Source organism: Podarcis muralis, chromosome 7, assembly GCF_964188315.1.
Source record: "Podarcis muralis chromosome 7, rPodMur119.hap1.1, whole genome shotgun sequence".
Taxonomy (NCBI): Eukaryota; Metazoa; Chordata; class Lepidosauria; order Squamata; family Lacertidae; genus Podarcis; species Podarcis muralis.
Window position 1 is genome coordinate 51227355 of NC_135661.1, and position 13061 is coordinate 51240415.

Below are 13061 nucleotides of genomic sequence, written 5' to 3' on the forward strand. Positions count from 1 at the left end.
AACCACAAACTGAAGGACTGGTGATTCCCCCCCTTTTTTTCCCCTCCCCCCCCAAAACATAGATTTAGTTAACACCATCAACACCCCCCCCAGCCCCGCACCCCCACAGAAATCCCCACCCCAACACCAGTCCATACGACCCCAACCACATTCCCCATCACCCACACCTTCAACATCCTCATACTCCATACTAAGGAAAAACAACTCCAACCTTAATAACACAACCCACAATCAGGCTAAAATCTGATACCCAACCAGCACTATGGTGGCACCAGAGCGTACCAGCACCCACATCCCCACCCCAACACACCAACAATGTTGCTCATAATACTGGCAACACTGCTTACAAACCTTATACCTGACAGCGACGTTACAAAGTCACTTCACACTGTCTCGCTGATCACCCCCTATCGCAGACAACAGGGGGGACGGCCTGTCCTTGAACACGGCCTTCCACACCAGCTGAGACCTAGGACCAACTGGCTAAATGCCAGATGGCCCAAAATACCCCAAACAAACACCTATATGACTACATATAGGAAACTCCCTACAACTTACCCCCTACTCTTTAACCCAAATCTCACTCTAATCCTACTAGCCCCCCATCCACCACACCCTAGGTCAGCGCAACCCCACTGGTTCTTTAAACAACACGAAGAGAGAGACACAAGACAACCCGAACGGGTTGGCATGGAATCGCCCCACATAATAGATAAACAAAATGGCTAACCTAAAAGCAATTACATTAAACGTGAGGGGGCTGGGAAACCCCATCAAAAGAAAACGCATCACCTCATACATAAACACCATGAAACCACACATCACCTTCCTACAAGAAATACACAATCCACCCAAAGGCAGCAAACTCCTGAGCGACCCCCGCTTTAGTCAACAGTGGGTCGCACAAGGCTCAGGGAAAGCCCGTGGTGTAGCCATAATACTCAGTAGGGACCTGAACTTCACTGCCACAACAGTCCTCAAGGACAAAAAAGGCAGATTCATTTTCACTAAAGGGACACTAGATGGCAAAATCAAACTGACAATCGGCTCCATATATGCCCCAAACACGAAACAACTAGAATTCTTCCAGAAAACACTAAACAAATTCCTCTCCTTCTCTGAAGGGGAAGCAATCCTAGGAGGGGACCTCAATCTAAATATGAAAGGTATATCCCTGAAAGATATCCACCCCACAACCCCATGGGCAACCTTCCTCCGAAGGAAACCCCCAACAACCAGGAACTCTTACAAGTTACTAAAAATGCTAAAAAACAGGGGTCTCTATGACATTTGGGGTGAGCAAAACCCGGGAGACATCAGCCATACATTCCAATCGGGACGCCATGATACAGTGTCCAGACTGGACAGCATTCTACTCACACAGGGTCTGATTCCCTCAGTAGAATCAACAAACATAGGTAACATTAAAATCACAGATCACGCCCCAGTAGAAGTCACTGTTAAAATAGGAGAAGGAACACAAACCACCCCATCCTGGTCCTTCAGTCCCATCCTAACTACAAACAAACAAATTAGAGAGAGTCTCACAAAAACCCTCCAAAACTACTTCAAAGAAAACGATGTAAACAATACAACAACCCCCCTCCTATGGGACGCAATGAAAGCGGTCACCAGAGGAGCTTGCATAAAAGAGAAAACATTCCTTAAAAAACAAACCTCCTCAAAAATTAGCAAAATAGAACAAGACATCACAGCCCTCTCATCACGCTACAAACAAACAGGATCTAAAAAACTCCTCAAACTTATAGAACAGAAAAGGAGAGAACTAGACTCCTTAGAAATCAACAAAACAATGATCAACATTCTATACTCTAAACAACGTTTCTATGAATATGGAGGGAAAAACTCCAGAATACTAGCAAATAGATGTAGGAAAAAAGCACTCAAAACAAGAATACACTGCATCACCAAAAAAGACGGCAACATAACATTCTCCCCCAAAGAAATAATTTCAGAATTTGCAGAATTTTACTCCAACCTATACACCTCCCATAACCCACCAGAGAGGGAAATCAAAAAATTTCTAGCAGGACTGACCATGCCTACCCTAACTGATGAGGAGCGGGAATTCATGGACAGCCCTATCACCCCAGAGGAAATAGATGCGGTCCTCAAAAACTTGAAACCACACAAAGCCCCAGGCCCAGACGGCTTCACAGCAGAATTCTATAAGAAATTCAAAGAACCCTTGATGCCCTACATGACCCGCCTATTCAACGACATCATAAAAGGAGGCCCCATCCCCAAAACCTGGACCCACTCCAAAATAGTCTCCATCCCAAAACCACTAAAAGACAGCCTCAAAGTAGAATCATACCGCCCAATCTCATTAATAAACCAAGACTACAAGATATTCACATCAATCTTGGCCAACCGCCTAAAAATCTTCCTACACAAGTTAATAGCCCCAGACCAGACTGGCTTTGTCCCTGGCCGCAATATAACAGACCCCATCAGGAAACTACTGAACCTGATCGAACACAGCAAGGCAACCAAACTCCCATTGACAATTATGTCCCTAGACATACTCAAAGCCTTTGATTGCTTGGAGTGGAAATACATATTAGCAGTACTAACTAACATGAAATTTGGCCCCAACTTCCTACAAATCCTCAAACAAATATACTCCCAAGCCTCAGCAAAATGCAGAACTAACAATATGGATTCTAACACTATAGCTATCCAAAGAGGCACGAAACAAGGATGCCCACTGTCTCCCTTCTTATTTATCCTGGCTCTGGAACCCCTAGCAATCCGCATCCGAGCAGCCACAGACATCAAGGGAGTGGAAATAAAAGGCAGGACCTATAAATTAGGGCTCTTTGCAGATGACCTAATGGTCACAACACCAGACCCCATAAGCACAGCAACCTCCCTAATCAGAGAACTCAACGCATTTGCAATGGTGTCGGGCCTACAGGTAAATTTCACAAAGTCAGAAGCTATGTGCTTCAACACCCCTCCTCACACCCAAAAAGAACTCACGAAGGTCACCAAAATAAAACTTTGCCACACCAAGTTCAGATACCTAGGGGTACAAATAACCAGAAACCTCAATAAATTATACCTCCACAACTACAAGCCCCTGTGGCGACAAATTAACAAAGACCTAAAGAGATGGAATAACATGAACCTCACTCTCTCAGACAAAATAGCCATGATCAAAATGATCACACTCCCAAAACTAACCTACCTATTCCAAACCCTCCCAATCTGGATCCCCTCAACCCAACTTCACAGTTGGCAGAGAAAACTACACTCTTTCATCTTCTCACATAAAAAACCAAGAATAAGCCCCAAATACCTGCACCTCCCCACCTCAGAAGGAGGATGGGGAATCCCCAACATAGAAGCATATTACAACGCCAACCAAATACGCCATATAATCCCATATATACTAGAAGATGAGACAAAACAATGGGTACACCTAGAGAAGGACACAATTGAAAACACCTGCACCACAACATACCCACTCCTCCCAAACAAACTAAAGAAAATTCCCACAACACTTAACAGGTACACACAGACCATGCTCAAAGCATGGAAAACACAAATAGGCAAACTATCCCCAACCCCATCCCCACTAATACCCCTGGCGTACCACCCATTATTCCACCATGCAGCACAAAACCTCAAGATAAAAACCTGGCGAACCAAAGGCTTGTATCGCCTAATAGACTTTTATAAAAATAACAAACCCTTGTCAACACAAGAAATACAAGACAAACTAGAAGACACCCAAATGCCCTGGTTAACACAACACCAACTACATGCCCTCTTAAACAACCCAACAGTAAAATCAGCAGCAACTAGGCCCCTGACAACCTTCGAAAACCTCCTCCTAACAACAAAGGGAAACGGTAAAGGGATGGTATCCGCAATATACAAAATACTACTCCAAAATCTCGCAAATCCCCTAGACGCAATCAAAAATCAATGGGAGAATGACATAGGCTATGAGATAAACCCCACTCAATGGACCAGAATGTGGTCTAAACCCCCCTTTAAATCCATATCAACGAAAAGAAAAGAACTCACACTGAAACTCACCTACAGGTGGTACCTAACACCAAGGAAACTAGCGCTAATACACCCAGGAACCTCACCAAAATGCTGGAGAGGGTGCACCTCCACAGGCACATACTTCCACATGTGGTGGGAGTGTCCCAAAATCCAACTATTCTGGACAACAGCCATACAAGAAATTTGTAAAATAACTAAGCAAGTAATAGACACCACCCCAGAATTGGCCCTACTAAACATCTTCCAAGACAACAATGCCCATTTACACCACAAAGAACTCATAACCCACCTGCTCTCAGCAGCCAGAAACACCATAACCAGACACTGGAGAGACCTGTCAGGAGTAAGCATGGACCAATGGTATCAAATAGTATGGGAAACAGCCCTACTAGAAAAATTAACTAATAAACTGAAACTGACACGGGGACAAACAGAAGAAGATGCCTTCACCCCGGTATGGCTCCCCTTTATCACACACACAGCCCAACAGGACAATGACAATAATCCACCAACAGCATACAAATCAATATGGCTAACCTGATCCAAAACACCCACCCACCTCACTCACACACGAAAACAAAGATCACCACAGCCAATCACAAGCAAACAATCACACCCTAGGCCAACCCCAACCTCTCTCACCACCAAAGGAACACAAGTGAACAACACAAGCACGCTGACACCAAACTCTACACACATTAAACATAATAGAAACACCGCCACCCAATCCCACCCTTATCCATCTTCCCTCTCTCCACCCCCCCTTTCTCTTTTCTCTCCTTTTTTTATTTTTATTTTTATTTTCTTCTCCCCCTAATGCCTCAACAAATGAAACGGATTTGTAAAAATGTTACATGGGGAAAAATATATATGAGGCACTACACTTCTGTAAAACAAGAAAATCCTTAATAAAATATTAAAAAAAAAAAAAAAAAAAAAAAGAACCTGCAAATCTCTGCATTGTTGTCCATGTGGCAAGGTACAAGGCCTGTGAGTTACAGCATTCCCAGGGTAGCAAATGCTTCCTGGACTTCCAATGCACTCATGCAGGCCACTGGCTTTAGAAATGTAATAAAAGACTTCATTTTCTGACTTCACCTGGGCAACAACAATCTCCCCTGGCTTTTGATGTTTGGGAATGAGCCTGAGGGTGAGGATTGCATCCCTCCTCCTTTATGTGTACAAGTTTCAGTATGGGCCTACATGTCCAAATGCAAACACAGGTTTTATTTACATATGTACCACCCTTTCATAAAACATCAGGGCGGTGTACAGCAATGTAAAAACATTTTTAAAACCAATAAAAGCAGCACAAAACAATCATTAAAAAGACTGGCTACTCAAGAAAAGTTTAATCGGCTGCATAGGCCTGTCCACATAAAAAAAAGTCTTAAATGTCTCTTTGAAGCGTGTTCCACGGCATGGGATCAGCAATACTAAATGCCCAACTTCTGGTTGGGGCCAGTGTAATAATTGGGTTGTATTCAACTATGTCCCAGGCAGAATGCATCCACTGAAAAGAATGAACTTGTTAATTCATTTCAATGAGTCTACTGTGAAATTACTTGGGCTTCATTCAGGCAGCACTTTATTCCATTTTTCCAACATTTACTTACCTGACGATTTCTGCATTTTATCTTATCTTATCTTTCACATGATGCTAAAGTCACATTTGGAAATTTGGAAATCTAATGGAATCTAATGGAACTAGCACTCATTTCTATGTTTAAAAAATCTGTTTGCAGCCCCGTTAACCTGGGATATAGTAGGAGTTTTGTGCAGCAAACCGTTCATGTGATGAAATGGAGTGGTTTATGCCACACAATACAGATTTCTATAACTTTAGCATGAAAAATTATTGTCTTACATGACAACATAAATCATGCATACAAAACATGGATCCAACTCTGAAATAAAGTCGAGCAAATGGATGGAGGCGCTGAAGACACCAGGCACCATTTAATCCAGGTCTGATGTTTACAACAGCATTCTTCCAAAGAATACATGCATAGTCTCAGCATATAACAACACACTCCTATGCACAATTAAAAGTACATCCTATTAAGTTCAATGGGGATTACTTACAAGTAAATATGCATAGGTTTGTGCTGCAAATCTATGAACATTATTTGTTGCTTAATGCTGTGAGCATGTTCAGAGTGTATCTTCCACTCACTCCACACATCAGGAGTTTGGGCATGGCTGGCTAATCTTACACCCCTTAGAGATTCTGAATATTAAGCAGTATAGAAATAAATAATAACCTATGGCTCCCCGGATGTTGCTGGACTCCCATCAATCTCACAAACACGGCCTCAGGGGCAATTGTATTTGTAATTTATATATATATATAATTTATTTCGTTTTTCAAATTACGATTTTACGATCACATATCCAACATACAACGGAAAGGCAAGATTCCATAGACTCTCATGAACTTCCCTCCTCCCCTTTGTGGGTCCTATTGTTAATCATTTCCTCCTGCATCTTTTACAATAACCCAAATCTTCATTTATATTATATCCAAAATTTACCATTAAACTACAAGTGTTATTCCAACCCTACTCACAATTTTAACTGTTTACAGTAGTTTTTAAGCTAAATTAGTCAATTGGGCAATTGTAATTCAGCAACGTCCGGAGGGCCTTAGGTTATGACACCCCACCCCCCCATAACCTAAATGAGCAAGCTCAGCGCAAGGCAGATGGAGAGCCGCCTTGGTGCCTCTGAGCATAAGCAGAGCGCCCGCCCTGCTTTGCGTGCGTGCCAGTAAAGAGGATAAAGCGTATGATGTTATTGTTGTTGTTGCTGTCATCCCGCGTGGTGTTCATGACACATGCCGTCCGTTTTGTCCAGCCTGGAGGGGATAATCCAGGCTGCCCAGTTCCTTCCCCTCCATCCCACCGGCGGCTGCGGCTCCTCCTCTCCGGCAGGCGGAGCCGGGATGGGCCGGCGCGAGGATATGATGTCAAGGCCGGAGCCGGGGCTGGGATGTATGGTGGGGGACCGGCTCGGATGCGAGGAGCCGGAGAGCGGCTGAGGCGAAAGAGCGGACGCGAGGCGCGGAGGCAGCTTCGGCCTGTTGGGCGTGTGAGGAGGAGGAGGAGCGGAGAAAGGCCGCCTTGGCCTGGCGGAGTCAGGCCCCTGAGGAGAGAAGGAAAAGGCGCGAAGGGAGAAGAGGCGGCGGCATCGGCGACCACCACCGCCCCTTAACTCCTGCTGCTAAGAATTGGGCTCCGTCCGGTTGGGGACGCCGCGATGTCGAGCGGGGCGGCGGGCAGCGCCGTGTCGGACCCCCAGCACCCGGCCCGGCTCCTGAGGGCGCTGAGCTCCTTCCGCGAGGAGGGCCGCTTCTGCGACGCCCATCTGGTGCTGGAGGGCGAGGAGATCCCCGTGCAGACCAACATCCTGGCGGCCGCCAGCCCTTACATCAGGTGAGGCACGGCCTCGTCGTTGGGTCTTACTCAACCCCACGAGCATGTGCAGAGTGCACCAGGCGGGTGTGTTTGGAGGGGAGAGCATTTCCTGGCTGCACATGCGCAACACACGCGTGTCATTGTTTTCGTTATTACCACCATCTCGGAATTAGCTAGCATGCTCGGCTTGAGGCAGTGCGGTGTAGCGGTTAGAGCGGCCGCCTAAAATTGGGGGCGTGGGGGCGGGATCCGCGTCCAGATCCCCATTTGGCCGTGAAGCACCGCGGGTGACATTGGAGCAGTCAGCCGAAGCTACCTCACAAGGTGCTGAGGATAAATTTTGGGGAGAGGTTAACTATGTAGGCCGCAGTGAGCTCCTTGGAGGAAAGGTTAGGATGTAAACACAATAAATATGAAAGGAAGGAGGTTGTCGAACCGTCTGCTCCTCAGTAAGGAACTTGAGCCTTAGGAGTCCTTGGTCCTGCTCTTTGTCAGCAACAGGGAACCTGGCAGGTAGCACCTGTTGTTTAAAAAACAGTTCGTTTTAAGAATCAAACAGTTGGTTTGTTGGACCAGGACTTCCAATTGTAGCTTAAGGCAATACTTGCTAAGGACAGCAGGAGAGCCTTGCTGGATGAAACCAGGGTGGGTCTATCAAGCACAGCATTTCCAACCGTAACAACCAGAGGCTTCTGGAAACTTGACCTGCAAGTCCTGATCTTTCTAGCAGGATTCATCATGGTTTCTTAAAATGTGTTGCTGCTTGTGAGCTTCACAGAGGCATGTAGCTTCTTGACCACCGTTGACAACAGCTTTCAGTTAGTTGCCTAGGAAATTCAAAAGTAGGTGATGGTAGTGATGGCCATCTCTAATTTTTTGTGTGTGTGTGTATGCCGAGAACATACTTTTTATGAAAAAATGGAGGTCTCATTTAGATATGATTGGTATACAGTGGGACCTCAGGTTAAGAACTTAATTCATTCCGGAGGTCTGTTCTTAACCTGAAACTGTTCTTAACCTGAGGTACCACTTTAGCCGCCACACAATTTCTGTTCTCATCCTGAAGCAAAGTTCTTAACCCGGGGTAATATTTCTGGGTTAGTGGTGTCTGTAACCTGAAGCATCTGTAACCTGAAGCGTCTGTAACCCGAGGTACCACTGATGAATTATTCTCTATACTGATGAATTGCAACCCTCCACAAACACATCTTCAGGATTGAAGAACTAAGACTCCCAAGATGGCTTGAACCCCATCACTCCTTATTAAATGCTGTGTGCCATGGCTGAGCCCAATATCTTTTGAAAGAACAAAGACTTATTCTTGAAACTGTGTTGCCAGCTTTTAAAAAAACAAAACAAAAACTGCTACTGTTTATGACAGACAGAAAGTGTTTCCTGGCTTGTTCTCCCTTAAGCATGCATTTAAAAGGTGGAATAATTTTTTAACTCTCTTAACCACTCTGGATAGTTAATGCTCCTTACAGATATGCAGACCATATTTAGTAATCTTGGGATGTACACTTAGTTAATCCTTTACAAGTCCCCACAATACTGGGGTTCCATTAGAGAGAACATTTATTTGATATATGAATGCTGCAGCTGCAGCTGCATGCCAGAGAATTAATGAAAACGGGGCGTGGGTTGTTACCTCCTTCCATTGTAAAACATAGGAAGCTGCCTTAGACAGACCATAGGTTTATCTGGCTCAGTACTGTCTACATTGACTGGCAGCAACTCCATTGGGTTTCAAGCTGAAGATGCTCTTCCATTGAGTCACAGTGCTTTGCAAAAGAACTAAAGTGAGACCTGCAGTTCCTAAATTTTCTCTCTCATCCAGACACTGACCAGGCCCAGACCTGCTTAGCTTCAGCAAACATATTGCTCAGTCTCCCTCCATACTATGCCCAGGGACCATGGTTTATGGGAAAGTAGATAAGAGTATATGAATGATTAAAACAGCAAAAGGAGCTGTCTGTAACAGGAACAAGACTATTAAGTAGCCACCACATTATGGATTCAGATCTTTCTCGTTATTAGCTTTCATGGGTTTTCTCATTTCTTGTTGACCCAGTTGGTTAGCTAACAACCTAGCTGCTCACTCCCTTTTCTCTTTTTCTCTCTCCAGCCCTGCCCTGGCCTGCTGTTTTCCTCTTATCCACACATTTCCTCAACAATAGAAAGAGAATAGATTAAAAAGTGCAGACAAAGTCCTGACTGTTTTAATAAAACACCAAATAGGTCCATACACAGACACACAGAGTTGTATAGCTCAGCGCTGTCATTTTGGCCCCATCTTGTATTGCATGCCCTTTAAAAATTTCTGAGCTACTTTAAAGCACATTAATCTCATTGTGCTGTAAACAGGAGAAAGCATGTAGCTGTACTTTATGATTCAGAAAGGGAGGCAGAAGCCTAGACTTGGACCAATTCCACAGGTGTGTAGCTTCTGGGGGTGAGTGCTTGCCATAGTCAGGAGGTTATTGCCAAATTCATGCTCCCAAGCCACTTATGCTTCCTTTCACTAGAAAGGAATACAGGAAGTATCATTTCTTTGTTTAGCAACATTACTTATGGACATCACTGCCATCATTCCCTGTTTGATGTGAAACAGATTCTTGCAAAAATCAAAAGTGGCAGTTTTCATGGTGAGGGGTGGTTTTGAAATTATTGGTTAGCAACTAACTGAAAGGGAGCCACCTGGGGGATTCATGCTTTGTGTGCTAAAAAGTTCTTTCATGTATATAGAACTGACATTATTAAGACTGACAATAAATAGTAGAGATGGGAGTTTCACAATTTGTTACATATATCTTGCAAATGCACTACTTATGCATAAGGCTAAAGTTGCTGTCTTTATAATGTTAACTATGTACTTCCTGTGCTTCATTATAAATATATGCTTTAAATATGCTTTAAATAAAACAACACACACCTGTCTAAAAGCTGACTGGACATTTTAACTTTAAAATGATATCCTTCATTATAATATGCAACTTGGTGTTTACACAATACAGTGACACCCTTAGAGAGAGAGTGTGGTGCTTTGTTATTTCCTTCTTGTGATGAACTAATAAATAAGCTCATCATCTTCAGCTGCCTGACCCAGCAGGAAAGGCCTGTCCGCAACATTTTCAGCATTAGATTGTTCTCTGCTCTCCCTACTTTGATAAGTAGTTTCAGATCAAATGCATGCTGAATATTCAATCATCACTCTTTGCATAATTTGCATTGAAGTCACTTTGCCTCTTTTTGAAGTGTTATGACAAATAAGCTTTGTTAAATATTGGTATTTTGACAACTGACATTTCATCACATAGTTTATGGTTCTGGCAGCTTATAGGGCAGTTACTATCCTCCTTTATTGGTTTAAGTGTAGAAAAAGAAGAAGCTTGCTTTAAAATTATTTAGATTTGTTGCCAATACATTTGATGTCATGTTATGCTGATTGCCAATGAATATGCAGCCTAGATACTGAGGCCATGTGCACATTACCGATAATTCTGCCTCTAGTGCATTCCCACTGCCAGTGTTTAAAGCTGTGTACATATGACATCAGTCACAATCTGTATCTGTTTTGTGGATTCTTGAGAAATACTCCTGTTTGGTGCATTTCCACTCAATCCAACTGTTAAACAGAGATGTGTACATTTGAGACAGCCATTGTGCATGCACAGATGACAGCTTCATGAATAGGAGGTTGGAGTGTGTGTTGCAGGCATGGAGAAATAAATGTGTAACACGCACTAGGTGAAGACACCCCTGCCCCTCTCTGGTGTGTACAGCAGCATGTCAGTGAGACTTGAAATGAGGCAGGAGGAAACAACCTTGCTGCATTTTAAATGCTCTAAAACGCACTAGTGTTGACCTTAAACAGTATTTGGGTGCCTTCTAAAGCCTCAGTTGCTAATCCTTAACCACTGTGGTAGCATGTAGTTTGAGTTCACTGGAGAAATCAAAAACATTATGCCTAGCATAGGCAGTCTTTTAATTGACAGTATTTTTAGCATCAGATAGAAATAATCCGATAATGAATTATAACAATATATAAAAACATTTCTCTATACAGTGGTACCTCAGGTTACAAATGCTTCGGGTTACAAATACTTTGGGTTACAAACTCCGCTGATCCGGAAGTAGTACCTTGGGTTGAGCACTTGGCCCCATGATGAGAACAGAAATTGTGCATCAGCGGTGCGGCAGCAACGGGAAGCCCCATTAGCAAAAGCGTGCCTTGGGTTAAGAATGGTTTCGGGTTAAGAAAGGACTCCGGAACGAATTAAGTTCGTAACCAGAGGTACCACTGTAATCTGAAACAGAAAACATGAACAAGTGGCTCAAAAACATGAAAAGTTAGTTTATCTAGTGGGACTTGTTCAGCTTTAGCCTTAGTGAGCTAAAGTGTTGATGCCTAGTGAAATAAAGAGTTCTGTAGTTTTTTTTATTGGCACATCACACACAATAGTTTTAGGGACAATAATAGGAACAACAAATAAAATATTTGTAGATGGTTGTAAGCATTTGTATCCACATTTGTTCCAGAGAATTTGAGAAGGACAAGATAAGATCTTTTTCATTGAATCAGTTATTGTGGGTGCAGGAGTGTGCAAGTGTTTTTTAATGCATAGGGTTTGTTTTTTTAAAAATTTGGAATGGTAACTGGAAAGGGAACAAAAGTGCATATTTTTAGTCAAACTGCATGTTAGATGATGCTAGGTGTACATTTTTTAAGTGTTTTTATTACTGCCTGTAGTTTTAAGAAAAGGAGCTGTTGGGCAACCTAATAAGGAATGCAGAGAAGAGCTTTCAACCCTGTTCCCCTCAGTGCCACACCTTTACAAATCCATTCACCTCTGCTACTTTTCCTGAAGGTGCTTTCTGCTGCGTGTAGTAGTGGGGCTGGGCTGGGATTTTCAGATGGAAATGGTGTGAGAGGAAAGGATTAACCCCTTATCATGGGCTGCAGTCCCTGGGCTGCAGGACCTGTGTAGCTACTTTTTCTAAAAATAGGTGCTTACCATAACATGTAATTTGACCTGCTGTAAAAATGGAAAGTAGCTAAACTAAAGCAAATTTCATTGAACAGTAAATAGTATTTTGGCCTAGCAGAGGACCTATTCCTTAATTGTTTGTGGCTAACAGAAATACAGCATATGATTTATTTATTTATTTTAAGTTTCACTTTACTGTACATCATTTATATTTACAATGTCCTTTAAAGGCTCAATGCATCTTGAGTGCACTGAGGAACAGACTCCTTTGGAAGCTTGTGGTCTCTCCTTCCTTGGAGGTTGGATTGCCATCTGTCATGGATGTGTTAGTTGAGGTTCCTGCATTGCAGGGGGTTGGACTAGATGACCCTCAAGGTCCATTCCAGCTCTACAGTTCTATGATTCTATCTGCAAAGGACCCAGGCTAGGAGAAAACCTCTGCATTTTCAAGTTAGTCCAGAGTTTTGTTTTCCCATTTCATAAATAAGATTTCTGAATAGATTATAAAAATTAGTGTTTTATAGATATTACTAAATTATAAGGAAGGGGTTTATTTAGATGGTTATTGTATTCTGGTACAGCTGGTTTAATAAATATAACTGTGCATAATTTA

General features: G+C 43.1%; 1 protein-coding gene across 2 annotated transcripts in view; it reads left to right on the top strand.

The window, feature by feature from the left end:
• Positions 1–6550: 6550 nt before the first annotated feature.
• GAN (gigaxonin) overlaps positions 6551–13061 on the top strand; it is a 33126-nt gene continuing 26615 nt past the window's right edge. The window contains exon 1 of one of the 2 annotated variants that reach the window (XM_077931733.1): positions 6551–7478. In XM_077931733.1, the coding sequence (XP_077787859.1) occupies positions 7303–7478 (176 nt within the window). In that variant the 5' untranslated portion in view covers positions 6551–7302. The remainder of the gene's footprint in view (positions 7479–13061) is intronic. The other variant, XM_028739604.2, reaches the window with a different exon arrangement.